Genomic DNA, 20,398 nt, shown 5'->3' on the forward strand with positions numbered 1-20,398 from the left:
TCTCCCACACAGTGAAGAGTCAGGAGCCGCAGTCTTAGATATATTTAATAAATTAAAGCCAAGGTACAAAAAAAACAATGTACATTTCGTCCCCCCCCCCCCTTCCCCTCCTCCACCTACCACTCCTTCTTTAAACTGTGATAAACACCGTTTTATTTTCCCACAATAACAGACAGAGGATCAGTGTTGACTCCTAAATCACGCGTTTCTGCAGCGTCTCACACACTGAATATCGTCCCCTGAACCCCCGAAACCACCCCCCACAAAACACATACATGCTACATGTCTGCAGGCACCTCGGATAAGACAGAAGGATTAGACTGAGATAAAGTTCATCAGAGACCACAAAGTACATTTCGACGCTGAATGTTATTAACTGGTCCTGCTGATTCAGTGTATTTTACAGCATCACTTCAACAAAAATGTCTCCGGCATAATGGATGAGCACAGAATGTCGGTGTTAATTCTCGCTGCGAATGCTGAATAACTTTCTCAGAGATGTTTCGTTACTGAACTCTCTAATCCTTCGTGGTCCTCTCCAAGGCAGTGACCAGGATGGATGAAGCTTTTTTTTTTTTGTTAAGAGCGGTAGTTGGTGTCAATAACAGATCGATATATAGATGAGTCTGGTCAATGATTATCACCGGCTGGTCATTCCAGGTGATAAGGAGGTTTGACGGGTGGGTGTGATTGCTGAGGTGAAATGCTGGACGTGCCTGGTCAGTCTTTAAGAAGAGAGTGTGAAGAAATGAACGAGCTCTTTGTTTAACCCTTTGAAACATGAGCAAAATGTTTTGATTTCTTTCAAAAACAGTTAAAAAAGGCAATTACCAACATTACAACATGTCCCACAAACTGAAAAAAAAAAATAAATGACCTGAAAATTAGTTTTTTATAAAGGAATGACAAATATTTCAAAATTATAAGAAAAAGTCTAGAAAATTGTATTTAAAATTGTTATAGTTATATGTTTCAAATTATTTAACAGGAAAAAAATGTTCTACACATATTTTAGTTTTCTGTACCTTTTTCAGGTCACTTTCTTGTTTGGTTTTGTGGTTTACTTTACTTTTTTCCCCCTTTTTTTTCCAGTAATTTTTTCGTAACTTTTTTTTATAACATGACCTGAAAATTAGAAGAAAATTTGCTTTTGAAAAGGTGACGATAATCACAAAATTATCAAAAAACTAAAGAAAAATGTCCAGAAAACTACATTAATAATAATTAGAATTATATTTTTAAAATTACGTGACAGAAAAAAAAAAATCCTACATAAATATTTTAATTTTCTACACTTTTTTCAGGTCATTATTTTAGGTTTTGTTTTACTTTTCTTTGCTTATTTTGCAGTAAGTTTTTGTAACTTGAAAAAAAAAAAAAGGAATTTCTTGCTATTTTTTGGGCCATGTATTGTTCAGTTGCTCACTGCTTTCTTCCAATGTTTTTGAAAGATAGAAAACCAGTTTGCTCAGGTTTCCGAGGGTTAAAAGATAGGAGGAAGTTATGGATGTGTACTGTAGGTCCAATATAAGTGCACTGAACAAGTGGGAAAAAAAGATACATCTGTGCACACACATAACCTCTCATACATACAGGTATGAACACACGCACACACTCAAATACACAGAAGTGTTCGGCAATAACTGTTAATATGCACAACTCGATTAATATTTTTGCACGATTACAGTGACTAAGCAGTCCTTCGTCGGGATTATTCATCCCTCCAAATACTCGGTTCCCTTCTCAGCTTCCATTTCGTTCTTTCTCTCTCACTTTAATTCATTATCTTCTCTCTAGCCTTCATTCTAGGCAGTCCTGCTTCACCTAAGGGACCGATGCATAAAAACCACTGTCCGATCTGAGGAGACTGCAGTTTGACTGGGTGGGACTGTATGTACATGAGGTACAGCCCTGAACATCGAGGGCTAGGCAAGAGAGCAAACTGTTTTTAGTCCAGTTAAGTGACTCCTTTTCCACTCATAACCCCCCCCCCACCCCCAAAAAAAGGCATATATATATATATATAACAAAAGAAAATCACAAAACATGATAATTTGGCAAATGCAAAGATCACAGGGGCATGATGAGAAGTAAATATTATTGTATAATGCCATTTTTCCTGCAGAATCCCCTCCTGTCATTGGTCCTTCTCTCTTCCCGTTAGCAGCAGCAGGACTGACAACCACTATCCTTCTATATGTGTATACATATACATTTATATAATTAATCTGATTTATTTTGAAAAATAATGTCAAGTAGCTACGTACGATACCACTATCATTTCATATGGATGCTAATCACCAGGAGACGACCTAGGAACCACAGGAAGATCTAGAAAGGCAGAACAAGACAGAGATAGAAGGCAGCATGCTGGGAGCGCTGCTCGAAGCTCTTCTGAAGAAATCAAGAGGAGAGAGGAGGGAGAGAGAAACCATCAATCTTAGAACAGAAAAAAAGAATCAGAGCAGAGAGGACAGCCTCCCCTAAAGCCACCGGGGGTTTAATGTTTGTCCATTAATCCGATGGCGGGTCGGTGCTGGAATGGTTCCATGTCTTGTCCTGCGGCGGGGGCGGGTTTTTCGTTACAATCATTTCACGATATCTTCGCTGATGGGGTTTGTGAGCACTGTGTTGTTGTGGCATCCGGTTGTTTTGCGCTGAGGGCAGAGGTCACGGTTAGGTGAGAGTTCAAGGGTAGAGTTTCAGTATTCAGCGGCATACTCTGTACCATGGAGCCCTCTGGAGAGTAGTGTGAACTCCTTCACTATGTCCTTCACCCTCCGCTTGTTCACTCGTTCTCTGCACAACAGAAGAGGCAGTAAAGGGTCGGGGGGTCGGGGTGGGCAAATAGATACCGTTAGAAAATATATGCAAAAAAAAAAAAAAAAGTGCACCCAGTAGAGTGGCAGCCGGTCCCCCAAGCTGACTGCAGCCACTCTCCTTGTAATTACACCAAACGCCATTAAAAGCACCCCAGCAATTAATAAAAATATGTGCCTCAACTATTTTTGACAGAGCGGCGGTGCATTTTACATTTGTTTTGCAAACAGGCACTGTATGCGAAATGAAGATGCGATGTAGTTATAGGGATCTGTGCATTTTTAAAAACTGAAACAAAGCCACAAATCTTTGATCTATGTCGTTCATAACTGGACTTTTAAGAATATAACCCCCCTACAGCATAACAAAGTAGAAAATGACAACAATAAACACAATTTAAAGAGACAAAAACTGAACCACTGAACTCTGTAGCCTACTTATTTATGGTAGAAGCACATCGAGGAAAAATGATCAAATCAATTAAATCTGCAAGTCTAGAAATTGTTGTGAAACACTCTGCTTGCTCGCGAATGCTACGTCCACAAAACGCTATGCTTTTTAAAACACTATTCTTGCATAATTCTTTACTCGCACAATTCTGTGCTCCCAAAATGCCCCTGGTGTTGTATGGCACTGAGCGGAAGACAGATCAAACTGCATCGCAGGTAGACTGCAAATAAAATAAAAGCAGCTGACTTATTCATCTCGAATTATGCATACCTTCAGTGGATCATAATATATACATGTCAGGTACAGAATAAAACTGCAAAATGAGACTAGACTTTTCTTTGGACATCAGTTTTTGAGCCATGACAAAGGTCGAAATGCCTTAGCTGAGACGATTTTGGAATAAACTTACAACCCCTAACAGCCAATTACGAGGAACGAGGAGTGGTGGTGAATCACCACAAAAACAGGTCCTTGAGCATACGTCAAAAAGGTGCACACAAAATATGAGGCCTACAGACAAATACACACACTTAAACCAGACACACGATCTGCGCCTGGCGGAGATAAAAATGTGGTTGGTCCACTGGATGCGCTCATTAGTCAGTGAGCCAAATGTCCGGCGGTGTTACCTGAGTATCTGATGTGAGAAGTTTTCCTTCTGTTCGACTGTGACCCGCGATGACGGGAACCCAGGAGGCTGCAGCGCCTCCTTCAACCATATGGAGAGCAGAGAGAAGCAGTGCTTGTTCATACAGAAAAGCACTTCTGCAAACTGGTCCATGAGGCTCCGAGATGCCCCGCCCCCGATGCCCTGGAGAGAGCGATGGAGAAATTTGACAGCAGGGACTTAATTACAGCAGCAGAGGAGGAAAAGTTAACACAGCCGACTGCAGCGTCAGTGAAGTGATGAAACTTTGCTGTGGCGTGACGTGTAAACGTGTAACGTGCTGCTTCGCACCTCCAGCAAGGCCTGGATCAACAGTTTGCCGTCCTCCTGCACCACTCTGGCCAGCGGAGGCACATCTGAGCAGTGGGGTAACAGCTCGGTCTGAAGCAGAAACACAGACTGAATCAGCACATTAAATGCCAGATGACTCATTTGTAAACATTCACATTCTTGTGGGGTTTTAAGTTGTGTGTGTGTGTGTGTGTGTGTGTGTGCTCACAAAGAACAAGCACGTTGACTTGACTGTCGGAGCCTCGGGAAATTTGAGTGACAGAACTCCTAGAAGTGGGAGAGGGAGCCAGAAAACATAAATAAACTACTGAAGGATGGTGTCAAACATTCACAGATTCTACTTTGTACTGACAGGCACATGTTTCTCAGGAACTGATGCAAAACACCCAGAACAGTGTGTGTGTATGTGTGTGTGTGTGTGTGTGTGTGTGTTTGTAAACCATGAGCAAACTCACCACAGTGGAACACCGCTTTCACGTCAAGACTCTCAGACAAGAACAAATCGGGCTTCCGTTTGAGGGCCTAAGAGGCAGATAAAGGCATTAAACAGAGCATGTTTCTGACGGCCGACCCAATCGGTGCTGCTTCACCACATTTCCGCTACATAAGCTCCTTCAAAATACTGCTATGAACAATACCCGCTCAGCCTGGTAGCCGGATCTGACAGCAACACAGGACTGAGAACAGATCTGCCTACCAGGCTTTAGTGCTCTCTCCATCTGTTTAGGACAAACTTTATCCAAACTCATACAGAGATCCTCCAATGCAGAACTCAGCAGGTATAACAAACAAATTGCAAAAAATCAAACTTTGAAATCATTGGAAACTTAAGTCAAACTAAAGGCAATGATGATTTTTTTTTAAATTGCATTTGAAACATTAACTTTTCCTTGTTTTTGGTTGACTGGATTGAATATGCAACAGAAGTGTGTAAGTAATTAACATGTGCAGATAAAGAGAAATAATCATCTCGTAATAATGAACTCATTCAGGATGGAGGAGAGGAAGAGAGGGAGAGAGGGAAAGGGAGAGAGATGAAGGTCAGATCTATCCAAAGATAGAAAACAAAGGAAGAAGAATGAAGACGGAAGACAAAAATATAAAACAGGAGAGCCATCAGCCAATTTGTCAGAGCTGATTAATATTAGTTGAATATTAATTCATTTGGGCTTTGATTGGCTCTGGGCTGGAATGACTTCAGAGGAGGACGGGGCTCAGAGACTAACCAGTCACCCGGCACCACAACGCCGATGCTGACGCCGTTACATCATCCTCCCAAAAGCGCCGCATCAACTAAAATATTTCATCTAAGACGCTGAGTGTGTTGATGTTTTTCTAACGAGCAAATGTGCCCTGATGTTGATTTTACTGAAAAAAATTGAAGATGAAGTTAAAAATGTAAGTGCTTAAAATAGTCATGAATAAAACGCCAGACATGAGCGAATATATATTTCTATTTTCGAAGCAGCCTGTTAATAAATCCATATGTGTCATTGCCATTTAAGGAAAAGGTTTAACATTGTATGTTTTTAAAATCTGAAAAATAATTTGAGCACATATTTTGGTATTCATAAATAAGTTTAATAAAGATGTCTTCATTGTAGCTTTGGGCTGTTTTGTGGGATTAAATTCATATTTTTTTATGTTATAGAGACTCGTGTCACGTGTCTCGTACAGGCAGGTAATAAGGCTGCGATTTCAGATGTTGGACAGCTAAAACTGAGGTTAAGATTAAGTTTTTCGACCACTCGACACCACAACATGGTACAATCAGGATAATTTAGTCACGATACAATATTATTGTGATGTTAAGCATTTTGTAATATATGGAGAATAACAATAACACATTGCAATTTAGTACCTTTTTTAAATGTAATTTATGTCCTAAAAGGAACATTTTGTGAACATCTGTTTTCTAATAAGATAAAGTTTCTAAGATAAAGTTTATCACTTCAATCATTTTTATTGTAGTAAAATATCATTTTTAATAGATAGATTATAATATTCTAGTAGGTTACCAAAAACTTTATCTTGTATTTGCATTATTACTTTATGTAGTAAAAAAATCAATACTTGGTATCTTTGTATCGATACAATATTGCCACAGAAAATATCATATTATTATGTATTGATTTTTTCCCCTCACCCACAGTTTCTTTATGAAGTTAACTCAGAACAATGTTTAGAAAATGTCTGAGAGCTTTAAATAAATGAAAGTTTTATTAAGGTGGAAATGTTTTCAGTGCTCGCCACGTTTAGCAGCCAAAAGCAGAAACAACGTGATTATTAATAGAAGGATTATATCCCTCTGACAACTTATGTCCATGAAATCTTTCAAAAACGTCGTAAATGTCAAAAGTACATGTATAAATTTAAGCATAAAGAGGTGAGTAAGATAAAGATTCACCCCCCCATACAGTTAAAATTAAATTTAGAGACCAAAACTGTTTTTCTGCTGTAAAGTTGACACGAGAGTCTACGAGGATTGAGGCTGTTTTGGAGTCAGCCTCAAGTGGACAATAAGAGAACTGCACCTTTTGGCACTTGTGCGTTTGCTTCATTTTTCAGACCTGGAGGTTGCCGCTTGATGGCAATTATTTTGGCCACATTATCAAGATATAAAATTTTCATATTATCCAATGCTTTCAAGTAAGAATCTTAAAAACAAACACATTACAGCTTGGTGCAAGGGCGTAAATATAGACAGACCTTTCTGACAGAGCACCATCCTAGAACAAGTTTCCAAGAACTATTATAATCTTGAATTGGGGCCGTTTACTATATGTGCCTTTGAAAAGGCAAACCCACCTCTGTAAGGTTTTTTGTTTGTTTGTTTGTTTGTTTATTTGTAAAATAGTCAGTAGAAATCTATGACAAAGTATGTCGCTTATTTAACATACACATTAAAACCACACTAACGCACTTTTTTTCAGCTTCGCCTGAACTTTTTATCTTAGGAATTGTGTTTGTTTTATTGTATTGATAGTTGTTTTTAGAATATTTATTACCTTTTTTTAAATGCACTGAAAGGAGCTGGTGAGAAATGGCATTTCTTTTCATTCTGTGGATGCAAATACTCTTCTTGAATCTTTTAATGCTGTTTTTGTCATACAGATATGCAATGATGACTGCATTGCACCATGCATGTTGATGTTGTACACTGTCAAGCCTCTATTTGATCATGTGACAAAATGTTATATGCAAAACTACTTCTATGCACTAGAGCCCATAATAATAGTGTGCACTGGGGCCAATCATAACTACCGTAGGCCACTGGCTTGGTGTGCAAATGCTTTTTACAATAATATGAGCATAACAGACTGATTTAGGTGGTTTTCTACTAGAAAAAAAAAGGTGTGCACTTAGTGTGGCGAGGTGACTGTTAGAATCAAAAGCGTTTGAGGAGAGACAGACGTCTCTTCTTCAAACATTCCCCTCACGTTTCATTCCACCGCCTCGCCTATGTGATGGGACACCTTAGGGCCCAGTAACAAAGAACAGAGAGAGGCAGAGAGGAAGGAGAGGACAGAGAAACAGTGAGAAATCAGAAAAAGAGAGAAAGAGAGAGAGAAACCCAAAGTGAATGAAATAAGAAACCAAAAACACACCTGAGCTTGGAGTTGCATAAATGAATCAACAATATCAGGATGATCCCTGGGTCCTAAAATATAATAAAGATGAAACTTAAGAAATCATAAGAGAATAAGAATAATATACAAACAGCAACTGAATAGATTCAACAGTCATGTGGAAATAAAAGAGAACTCAAAAATATTTCATTGAAATAATTCACACGTGAGTAAGGAACGAAGGGGAGAAGGGGGGGAGGGGGCATATGAAGCTTTGGCAGAGTCTTGGTAGAACAGACCAACCAAAAACAAAAAACAGGCAGAAGACAAAGACATGGGTCTGTTTGGAGAGAAAAAAAGGAAGAAGTAACGAGAGAAAAAGAACAAACCTAAAGAAACAAAAGTGGGTTTGGAGTGGGAACCCAGGAGGCACCTCTGTTACTGTTACAGTTTGGAGGGAAAGAGGCGCCCGACCTGAATGAACCCCCTTTTACCTCCTTCCCAAGAGGCACTGCTGGCATCAGTGTGATCAAACAACACATTTCCTCTCAGACTGTGCCTCAGGAGGAGGAGGTCTCCGTAAAGGGTCCATTCAGAGCTGGTCAATAAGATCCCCTTTGCTTGAACCCACAGCCGTCCGTATGATCACACTCACACATCAGGACAGGTTCTGATATCACTACCTCCCTTTAGGCTGGACACAGACTACGAGACTTTTTAAGGCAAAATGATGCACGGTTAAACACACGTTTCCTGCAGAAGCTGAAGAATCCACATCGAGAGATTCCCGACTTTCAAACATGGTTTTCTCCGATGGCTTAAGATTGATGTTGGAGGGACTCCAACAGCAAACTTGTTATGAAACAGAACAAACGTCTGTAGTAAGCGCCCAGCTTTAGCTGTTCCCAGACTCCAAACAAGTTTCCTGCTCAATACCCCCCTCCAGCCCTCATCCACACACAACCCCTCCAGAGAATTCAGGGCTTATTCAGAGGGCTGTGATGGAGAGCCCGACTCTAATCCTAGCACAGCAGTGGCTGCGGCTGCATTGAGCTGGCCCGCCCCGCTATGTTAAATGTCAGCCAACTGAATAAGCTAGTGGTCTCTGTGCTGTGACTGTTTCCTGTGTCTGATACTGTCTAATGAAAGGCACCTGCTCAGAAAAGAAGGAGTTTAGAGGGAGGAGGAGAGGCAGCCATTACTGAACCAGTCAAAGCAGGAGAGGAGGAAAGAGGGGACAACACAAAGGGAAGGGGAGCGGCACACAGAGCTGGTACAAGTATCCTAACCCAGTGTGGTGGATCAAATTATATCATCTCATTCATGTCCGTCTTTTGTTAAGCGGAAATAAGAACTTAAGTCTGGCCCCGGGGTCACGCACATTAAAGAAGCTGTATGCAGCATTCAGAGTATATTTATAGCCCTATTTGCACTGGACTGGTATAACCTGGGGACCTCTGGTATTTTTAAAAACTGTGGATGTTATTTGTGATCTTAATCCTCTGCAAATATGCCATGTCCGTAATCTGTCAATAAAAAAATTACCGCAAATTACCAAACATATTTTGCAAACACAGATGTCGTTTGATAATATTCGTCACGTGTGAATCGGCATCTCTGTGACTTTAAGTTATGGCCGAGTGATGTGGCTTCAAAATAATATCATGATATTTTTAGGCTTTATTGCGATACACAATATATATCTCAAAATCTTAAAATATCCTCTAAATCACTGTAAACTACTAAATTAAAAAATATGAAATGAACCACAGTTACAAACTGTCATAAAAAAAGTTACATCAACTTCTGGTATAATAAAGTTTAACAAAATAATGTTATTATGTTAAATATGAAGTTAAATAAAGTACTATTACAGTTAAATTTAAAAAAAAGTATTGTTATACTCAAATGAATCAGCCCTTGGTGCTTTCATTTTGATGGACCTGATGTTTTTTCTGCGGATTTGAATCTTCCAGTCAACAGTTGAATGTTTGCGTTAGCAGAAAGTTAAACTGTTACCGCAAGATGAGGATTTATCCACTGCGAGCTGGAAACAAACTCACAGCTCTCCAGTTGATATATTCATAGTATTTGCAAGTCACGGTGGTACTCCATGGTTGAAAAATGTGGGGGGATGGTAGGTAGGCACTATGCTTCTGCAGCAACGAAACATGGGTCAGGCAGCGGTGAGCGCAGTGCAGAGCAGCGGCGGTTAGCTGAATGTGGACCGGCTACCACAACAAAGAGCAGAGAAGCTCGGATTAAAACACACAAAGGGAATTGTGACTCCAGTCTCTGCTCAGGACGCCATTTACGCTACTATATCTTTACATAGCAAATAGTTGTTTGCAGCTTTATTAATGCTCTGATGATGGATACAGCTCCTTTATGAAACTTTGGATCGACATTTAACGCTTTGCAAAATGAAAGTCATTTTCATGCAGCTCAGACACTGAAACAGTAAAAATTCAAATAAACGGATTCAAAGAAATAAAATAAGCAAATATTAGACTAATAAATATAGAAAACATTGCAACGTATTGATTACATAACATACGTTTAAGGCAAACCATAATAATGATCAGTGGAAACAGAAGTCTGCATTGATAAAATGATCATTTGTTACATCAATACATCAAGCAGGCAGACCACTTTGTGAATCCACTTGTATTAATGAGTAATGAGAGCAAATGTTTAAAGGTCGACTGTGACAGCAGAGTCCAGGGACCTCTGACCTTTTGTGAATTTCCTATTTGCTGCCTCCAGACTGACCTCTTTTATCATCTAGAAATGCAGCATGTTAGCCTTCATGGACAGTTACAGACAGAAATTAAATTTTGAATAATTTGTTTTCTTTTGAATGTGAAGTTTCACTCTTGTCCTCTGTTACATCCAGAAATGATTTTGTACCCTGTGAAATCAAATATGATCAGACACATTCAAAGGTCTACCACTGATCTGAACAGACACATTTGACAGTGTTCATAGTCCCACCCCTGCTGGACCCCCTACCTTGATGGAAGATGGACAGCGTTACCGAGGTAACTAGCTCAAACAGAGCCTTGATGGGTGGGAAGTGGTCTGTCTCGCTGGCAAAGATATGCACCATCTGAAACAGCAGGACTTCACATCAGACACTCGCTGTGTTTACTTGCACACAAAAAACACAGGTTATTGGGAGGAAAACAGGCTACGGCAGTAAACCACAGGACGTCTTTACACACACTGCAGAAACCAGATTACTGGAAAAACCTGTGTTTTCATACAGCAGCTTAGTATAAGATATCTCCCCTGCCACCGCCCATTTTTATGAATCACGCCTTGTATATTTTGAGCGTATCTGTGATTTATGATGCTGCAGCCTGCAGAGAATTTATTTTTTTGTCGTAGCATTTGGACTGACAGTGCAGTGAGAAAACGAGCCCTGTGGTGAGAAAACAGTTTTTTTGCAAATGTGTCTGAATTTTGCAAATAAGACACTGTTCAGCTGCAGAAACAGACTTATTTATTTTAGCTAGAGGTGACCCCAAATAGTCGACAATTTGGCGATTTAATCTAAGGAGCCTGATTCAACTGCCAATCTCACAGTCAAATCCTCGTAGTTGCAGTAAAATGTGGATATGAAACATCAAAATCAATCCTTTAGGACTATATGGATGTTGTTGAATTTCTGATTTTACATAGAATTGTTTTAGTTTCTCCAAATTAATCATGATATATAACCTATTTTGGTATAAAATATATCAATCAGAGCTCTCACAGAAGAATGAGGTGCTCTCAGAGCCCTAAATGTTTTTCAACTTATGTTTGGTTTCTGTCAAGATCTGCACTGGGGGAAGCACGTAAAAAAAAAGCTGTTAGTGTCTTGTAACTATAGACTGTATATAAGGATGGACGACATGTCAGCTCGCCCAGGTGAAGCCAAAACACCTCCATCACCCCCTGGTGATCACCTTGATATTTGTTCAAGTGTTTCTGATAAGTTTGACTTTAATTGATTATTTGTTGCCATGAAAAGGTGACTTGATGTCATGATAGACAACTATATGTGCTTACAGGTGTGCTTGCGATAAAGAGCACTGCTCACAGTTAGTTGTACAGGTGTATTTGTGGGAACTTATTACTGGTTAAAGCGGAGATCGCATATGCACAGACTCTGGATCCAAATGATGTCACCAGCACAATATGCCAGCAGTTGTATCAAGGATATTTTGGCTTCATTTTTCTACAGTTGGAGTGAGTGGAGACAAGTAGTCCATTTTAATATACAGTCTGTGCTTGCTACTAACATCTCTCTATCTCAAAAGTTCTGTTTACAAATATGAAAAGCAAGCAGGGGTCACACTGTCTGTCTGCAGCTGCAGCACCTGCAAAATCACACCTACACATGCGACCCCAACACAAAACAAACAGCGCTGGATGTAATACGTTTGTATTACAAATAACTCTCTTAAGTGGAGTCAAAAAGAAAAAATCTTGAGTTGGGTGTTTCAATTTTTTGTTGTAAAAAAATACGGAAACTAACGTCACAAAGTAAGAAGAACACCCCCCAAAACAAGCATAAATCGACTGTCAAGACAATAGGAAAGACCTGACAGTGTACATTCTTAGTCAGGAAAACTCCTGGTTTTAGTTTAATTTTCATTTCTAATAGGATTTTAAACTGAATTAATCTAAATGTAAACATTGCTATGATCCATACGTACACAGAAATCTGTCAGCCAATTTTGATCAATGACAATCATGACAGAAGTGAAACATGACTGAAAAAAATGTAATGGCCTCAACAAATGATGCTTGAGAATTTAGTCATAATTACATACTGCAACTGTGGATGAAGTTTTACAAACTTAAACTGTATCCTCATTAACCCTGAGCTCATTGATGCATTGCTGATTAGCTTGTACACAGCCCTTTCTAACTAATCTCTAAAATCTCTCTGCATGTAAGTAATAAAGGAAGAATACTAATGTGTGTGTGTGTGTGTGTGTGTGTGTGTGTGTGTGTGTGTGTGTGTGTGTGTGTGTGTGTACCTGTCGTGTGAGGTCGAGGGCTGAGGCCTGGGGAATTGTACTGTACATCTGCCCGAGCATCTCACTAAGCTGAGACACCATGGGAGCAAAGTCGTGGAGCAGAGTCTTCACTGACTTCTCAAAGATGGCGCACACCGCCTGAGGGACAACATGAGATCAGCTGCACTGAAATGTCATATCTGATTATGTGGACTGATTTCTTAAAAAGCAAATGATGTGACAGCATGTGGCCGCGCACGTCAATGACTCACCTCTACAACCTGCGAATCGTTGAGCCATTTACTGAGCACAGTCTGTATGAGAGCAAACACTTGTTGCAAAACCACCACCACCTGAAAAACACAAATGTTTTGCATTTAAATAAAAGGATGACTCGAAAGTCACTAACAAGCAGGAGCATTACACATTAGCATTTACACATGAGTGCATGCCTATCAGCAGAATTACTAATGAGTATGGTTGAGTGACAGCGCAAAAATGTCCTGGTGACCACCCTCACCCCTACAACGAGCAATAGCGGATGTATTCAGTGGCAGAGGAAGCAGGCGGGTGGAGGGAGACGAGCTTATACTGCTGCAAGCACCATGTGCCCCACTGCTTTTCACAACTATCAAACTGCTGCGTGCAGCATTAAACAGCCTTTAACTAGGACATACAGTACGTTCATTTCTATATTCCAAACAAAGACAAATTCACCCCCCCAAAAAAGACAATGACGCATTTACATAGCTATGAATAAGCCATTTATGGTTCACGTTTTTGGAATATCCCGCTCATGTGTTTGAGCATGTAATTACCATATTCCATTATGAGAAACCTGGAAATGCTGGGATACTCTGAAAGAAACCAGGATTTATAAGTGGAATACAAATACCCTGATTTCTGTGTTTATATAAACACAGTATCCCAAAAATTAATATTCCACTAATATTCACATCCACACGCAACCCTGCATACTCTGATTAATGTGCCTCAAATGTTGTTTATCACAATATTTCAAAATATATATCAGTCAAAATATGGAAAAGTGGAACGGCTGGAGCAGCTTGTCATTTTGCTTCTATGTGTCAAAATAAAGAGTTATTCAAAATTTTCCCCCAGTGAAAGACTTTTCAACCATACAACACAGACTCCCTCTTTCATTCCGACAAGTACCTCCTTTAAAAAGTCAGCACTGCTGTATTTGCACATGGCCAAAAACCTGTGCTGTATATATATCTCCCAAGAATGCTCCTAAAACCCAACTAATATCGGCATATCCCGCATGTCTTAAGATGAAAATGCTAAATTCAGAAAAAAGTCTAATTTAAAATATCTGAACAGAGAATGCTGTTTATATGACTTGGATCCATTTTGGAAAATTGTCATTTTGGAATAACAATGAAATATTAGTGCAAGTGCAAAATGTAGCCACTGAAAATGGTGTGTGGTGACTGACTGGGTTTGGTCCAGGTGGAGGTGGGGCCGTCTTGACAGGTGGTGCAGAGCCGTCTGCTGACTCATCGTCCTGCTTGCTGATGTCGAGCGTAGTGAAAAGGTTGGACAGCAGCCCCAAGATATGGATGATTGCCAATTTATTGGAGGGATTCGGCTGCAAGAAGAAAAACACAAACAAACAATGAAGAAACCAATTATTCTTTTGGAGAATTTGCTTCTCTACATCCAAACCCCACCATCTCTGGCTCATTTAGTGCCGAGTGCCTGCCTTGAAAAGTAACTGCTAAAATATTCAAGAGGACAAACAAACCCTAAAAGCTCACTACTCCTGAAGAGGGTAAACAGATCTGAAAACGGATGTTTGGAATGCCTACAACAATTTAAAAATATGTTAAATGTTGGGCTAATAAGTCATAATGCTGTAAATGACTTATTTCATCAATTTAGCAAGCTGCTCTGAATACTTCTAGCTTTTCAGTTGGTTAGAAACAAAGTAAGCACTTTTTCAAACAGCTTACTTGTTACAATTTTGTCATTACTAGTTATTTAGAAAATATTTCACAATAGTAAACAATTAAGTAAATTATTATTATAACTTAAAGATTGTTCATATTTTTTAAGTGTGCCTGTATGAGGTACTTCTTAGTGTTGTCACAATACTGGAATGTGTAAAAAATATTAGTATTTAATACCATTTTTAATACCACTTGAAAAACTGGACACCGAGGGCATAAAATGATCATTTTTTTCACAAAAAGATAAATATAATATGTCTATAATATGACAATGATAACTTTCCTTTTCTCAGTGAGTGGCAGAGAACAGCAGAATGACATCAACATTAAGAGAGAGCAAGGATGCACAACTGGTAGCAGTGTATTCATTCTGCAGAAAATGAATATTGATGCCATTTCAGCTATTCAGAATAAATGTGTATTGATACATTGATTTTTTGCCACACTAATCCATAGTCAGTGTGTTCCCTTAAGTACATGGCAGTTGGAGAAGCACACAGGATTACTGTCATAGAAGTCAAGCAATGTACTGATGTGGGTGAGGCAGCAGCAACACGGATTTTAGCCACCTTAAAATATCAATATCAATTTAGAGTAAGAGTATGAAATATTTAGAATATTGTCACTGCTTTACCTGGCTGCCCTTTCTGATGGAGAACTGGAGCCATTATCTCTGCTCTCCTCAAAGCCACCAGACTAAATCAGTTATTTTTACTTTTGTGGGACTTTGGTGAATCCGACTAACCCTTTACAACTGTAATGTCTGCACTGCAGTCTTTGGCAGCTGTGGCTCAGGAGGTAACGCGGGTTGTCCTCTAATTGGAAGGTACGCTTTTCGATCCCTGGCTCCTCCTTAAGCAAAATACTGAACCCCAAATTGCTCCTGATGGCTGTGCCATCGGTATGTGATTGTGTGCAAATGTGTGTGTGAATGGGCAAATGGACAAGTACTGTGAAAGTGCTTCAAGTGTTCAGATGACTACAGAAGCGTTATACAAGTGCAGGTCAATTTACCAAAATACCAAAGTCCCACAATAACACAAACACACTCACTGATCGAGGCACCTGTAGCCATCGCAAAATTACTGTTCTTGTCAATGGACTCTGATGGCTTTGAAGAGAGCAGACATAATGTCTTCGCTTACATAACTTCTCTAGGATGTCTAGATCTGTGGTAACTGTCATCCAACTTTAACCAAAAGCACAGACGTATTTTATAAGATGTCTTTAAGCCAATCACAGCGTTCCACATCATCTAAAGTGCAGAAACACGCCTGCTTTTTTAACAAACATGGTCATGAGGAAAGACCGCAAAGGATGTTTCAGTCTATCAGTCATATAGTTAAAATACATCATTTTTGTTTTAAAGTAAACATCAGATGTTACTCAAACAGGTCAAAAATAACACATAAGATTTACAGCTTTTACTCAGGGTTTTTTTTTTTTTTTTTAAATATCTACCTACTGGACGGTGGATCAGAATGTCACCAGAAAATGAATAGGAGACAGTTTAACAGTTTAAACTGGGAAATAGTGCTCTTCTGATTTTATTTTCTAATGATATAATGAGCTTATAATGCATCGTGTTGATTATGATACAGAATTTTCATCTCTGGAGGTTTTTCAGATTCTGTTTTGGGGAGATACTTCAGAAATTAAGGTTATTTTGAATCACGATTACAAAAATGAAAATATATATGTATATGTAGTATGTTTTAAAGCATTACTTTATTTACTGATACTAGTTAAATATTCATGAAAAATGAATAATCCCAAGTTTTTTGTTCAAAAAAAAGGTCTGTTAAGATGATGTTATTTTCACTTTTACACGATTCTGCATAGAGATTCCTCATTCAACACACAGCTAACCCAGGTAAAATCACTAATTAAGTTTCATTAGCCGTGTTTTATCATTGCTCTGTCTCCATGGTGATGTAACAGAACTAAAAGACTATGAAGAGGACTCTTACAGCCACCTCCCTCCATTAACATCGACCTCCCCTCACCAAGCTGATGCTCTCTCTGTCAAATCAGAGCGACGTCACTTTTTACTGTCGGCCCTGTCAGACCTCACGGTCATTCACCCCTGACGTCATGTAACCTGAAGGTCTCCCCACTAGGTGCCACTGTTTGTCCAGCTCCAGACACATCACCTGATTTCATAGTCTGATATAATGGCGATACATCAAAAAGCTAGACGGGAAACAATAAGAGACGGAGGAAGTCGGGGACGATGGATGAGACAGTGTGTGACTGCGTGTGTGTGTGTGTTGTGTGAAGGGTGGGGAGTGAGACAGGGACAGAGACAGAGATAAGCTTCATCTAACCTGACATCTCTATTCACCCCACCCAAAGTCTTCAGTGAATGCAGAACAACGAATCAGGAGAAATTTTACTTTGATCCACATAAAGCTGATATCAAACTGAGTATTTTTAGATAACATGAGCTCCATATTTGTAGCATTCAGTGTGACAGTCTAAAAATTCAGGCTCCATTGGACCTGACATTTAATCAGGGTCTTTTGCATGACTGTGTGCATGCACGTGTAAAAGCCTGACCTACTGTAAATCTGTGTAGGCATTCTCTCGCTGTTGTGTGTGTGTGCATGTTTGCATGATTGAGAGAAAGTGTGTCTCTGCTACTTCCATGTGAGTCACTAGCCCATGGTGCAGGGTCAAATCCAATCTGGTCCCGCAGAGAAATGTTCCACTGCAGTGACACCACACAGAAACAAGGCCTGTTCCTATTGGCCAGAGTCCAGCTGTGCCTGCTCTGTGTTTGTGTGTGTTTGTGTGCTGTTACATGTGGGTCTGTGAACGCACCGTCTCATCTGCTAGCTTCTCCAGTTGCTGAATGTAGGGGGTGATGAGAGAGTGAAGGTTTCTTAAGATGTCCTCCACAGGGAGAGCCGAGAGCAGGAAGCCGAGAGCCTGCATCAGCCACATACACTGACTCGTCTGCAAGAGAAACGATCCAAGCTTTAGCTTTAGCTTTAGCTCAAAAGGATGGTTCAGATTTTTTCAAGCAGGGTTGTATAAGGTACTTAACCATAGTCAGTGTATTAAATACAGTACATGACAGTCTGTATGTCCTCAGTCTGGAGAGGCAGACAGGAGTAACACCTCAAAATCTAAGCAATGTGCTGTGGACAGGGACAGCAGCATGAAATAATGAAGCCACCTAAAAAAAACATTATCAGTTTAAGTGTACCCTACATTTACAATATTTTCACACCTTTACCTTGCTGTCAGAAAGCCCTTTCTGAAGAGGAACTGAAACTATTACATCTATCTATGGTCTTCAAAGCCACCAGACTCTGACAACAACAGTAATTTTACCTCACAAAACACAGGATTTGCAGGTCTGCTGCTGCCTCTGTTGGTTAGTTTGTTTGTGTTCTTGAGTGACTTTAATGAATCCGAACTAGAAATCTTGACTGTTAAAAACTAAGAATATTTTTTCTAAAGTTTTCAATTCCATTATTGTGTATTACAAAACAGTTATGAAGTCTATATTAAAAAGGTAAAGCAATTATTACCATAATTCTTGTTTTGATTAGGAATCAAATGGCAGTGAAAAACTGCATGGGACAAGCATAAAGTCGGCGTGTCTGTAAAGGAGAGACTCATGGGTACCAATAGAACCCATTTTCATTGAGATATCTGGAGGTCAGAGGTCAAAGGGACCCCTGTTAAACGGCATTGCCATTTTTCCATCACCAACATTTAGCCTAACTTTGGAGCATTTTTTAGCCACCCGAAGCTAACATGATTTTGTTGGTTCTGGATTCCTCAGGTCTTATAGATTCATTAATACCAGTATCATCACTCTACCTTTAAAACTCAGCCCGGTAGAGCCTCTTAAAGACAGAAATGTCGGTCAGTGATTGACGTTATTAAAAACAAAACGCGTTATTTAGAGATTAACACATTAATATGAATCTTTAAAAACAGTCATTGGTTTATAAGTTTATTTTGCTGCTAGCTAGTGGTGCTGCTCATTCAGCAATTACTGCTAGTAACACCGTCCAACCAAACAGCGTTGCCATGAAAATATGATGTCCACCTTATGGTGTCCCCCCAGATTTCCCCGGTGAGTAAGCGAATTGGTGGCCACCCAAATTTAACCAGTTGCTTTCTGGTAAAGGGTGTGGGGCTCAAAACAAATTAAACGAAACTATCATCCTTTATATGAAGTAAAACACCAAGTTACACAAAAACACAAACAAACTAATTGATCAAAGCAGCAATTGACCAGCAACTCCCACAGTCTGTGAAATGACTGTTTTTGTCTTTAAAAAAAAAAAAAAAAACATAATAGCTTCAGTTCCCTGTTGTAAATCTCTGTCTGACGGTAAGGTAAGTTGGTTAAAATATTCTAAATATAAAGTGCACTTAAACTGATATTGATTTTTTTTTTAGGCGGTTTAAATAACACGCACAGCAGTACATTGCTTAGCTTCTATGATGATACTCCTGGCTGCTTCTCCAAACTGAAGCATGCTGACCACCATCTACTATTGATAATATTTTAAGTAATACACTGAATATGGATAAATACCTCATATAACCTCAATCCAAACTATCCCTTTAAAGTCATTTTTCACAACACATAACCCGTCTGCTTTAGTCTAGTCTAAAAACATGTTACGCAACTCTTTTACAGCGTTTCCTGTTTAAATGTCACTTGAGTGCTCACACAAAACGGAAAGTGAAGAGAAAGAGCGCACACTGACCTTGTGGATCTGCTTTATGAGCACCTCCTTGAGAGAGAAGAGAAAATCAGAGTGATGGTTCTATTCCTTTGATTGCACAACAAAACCTAAAATAAAGTACTACAATTGAAGTGATTTCAAAGAGTAAATATTATTTCTGGAAAGAAGGAACATTACAGACATCTTCAAAGCCTTGGGTGTTAAAAGTATATTTAAATTGATTTTTATTGGCTCTCATACTTGAGGAACTAGGTGAAAAAAAATACAGTAGCGAGGTATAGATGTACCTGAGAGACAGCTACTATGTTGGTTGCGTAGGGTGGCAGGTCATATTTGCACTCCCGACAAATTTTCTTGAGTGTAGAGACAGAAGAAACAGAGAGATCTGGGTTCCCCAAAGCCTGAAGCACCAAGGGCAAGACACTGCTGAGCATGACTGGGTGATCTGCCAACCATTCAGCCAGAGCACCTAGTGGGAGATAAACAGTTCAGACACTGAGTGCGAAACAATGTAAGTGTTACTGGACTGAAACATCCCCTGTTTATACCTGGTTTGTCTTCAGACTTCACTATATTTATTTGAGCTGTTATGATGTGTGCTGAGATCTTTTTTTTTAATCCAGTGATGACACTCACCTATAGTGAACATCACTGTGTCTGCTAGTTGGACGTTGTTGATGCTGATTCTGGGGATGAGTCCTATCAGGCCGGGGATGACGTCAGAGTAATTCACATCTATCGTCTCTGCTATGGACTGGAAGCCATACAGCAAGGCTTCTGTGTGCTGGATGAGGAGAATAACATCAGTGTGTTTTCTGAGCACCAGATGATAAACATGAACTTTTAACAATGACATAAAACTTAAAAGTTTAAAAAAAATGCAATGTAAAGCTGAAAATAA

General features: G+C 39.4%; 1 protein-coding gene across 3 annotated transcripts in view; it reads right to left on the reverse strand.

Moving 5' to 3' along the window:
• Positions 1-350: 350 nt before the first annotated feature.
• Positions 351-20,398, reverse strand: part of LOC121939649 (importin-13-like) — a 39,329-nt gene continuing 19,281 nt past the window's right edge. For 2 of the 3 annotated variants that reach the window (XM_042482652.2, XM_042482647.2), the window contains exons 10-23: positions 20,134-20,281; positions 19,785-19,966; positions 19,519-19,545; positions 17,606-17,740; positions 14,269-14,421; positions 13,082-13,162; positions 12,831-12,968; positions 10,810-10,906; positions 7,837-7,889; positions 4,684-4,750; positions 4,437-4,495; positions 4,229-4,318; positions 3,900-4,081; positions 351-2,799 (exon numbers count right to left, since the gene is read on the reverse strand). In XM_042482652.2, the coding sequence (XP_042338586.1) occupies positions 2,703-2,799; positions 3,900-4,081; positions 4,229-4,318; positions 4,437-4,495; positions 4,684-4,750; positions 7,837-7,889; positions 10,810-10,906; positions 12,831-12,968; positions 13,082-13,162; positions 14,269-14,421; positions 17,606-17,740; positions 19,519-19,545; positions 19,785-19,966; positions 20,134-20,281 (1,509 nt within the window). In that variant the 3' untranslated portion in view covers positions 351-2,702. Of the gene's footprint in view, positions 2,800-3,899; positions 4,082-4,228; positions 4,319-4,436; positions 4,496-4,683; positions 4,751-7,836; positions 7,890-10,809; positions 10,907-12,830; positions 12,969-13,081; positions 13,163-14,268; positions 14,422-17,605; positions 17,741-19,518; positions 19,546-19,784; positions 19,967-20,133; positions 20,282-20,398 lie in introns of those variants that run through there. The other variant, XR_015776663.1, reaches the window with a different exon arrangement.

This window comes from Plectropomus leopardus, chromosome 5, assembly GCF_026936395.1.
Source record: "Plectropomus leopardus strain MGB_pleo_1.0 chromosome 5, ASM2693639v1, whole genome shotgun sequence".
Classification (NCBI taxonomy): domain Eukaryota; kingdom Metazoa; phylum Chordata; class Actinopteri; order Perciformes; family Serranidae; genus Plectropomus; species Plectropomus leopardus.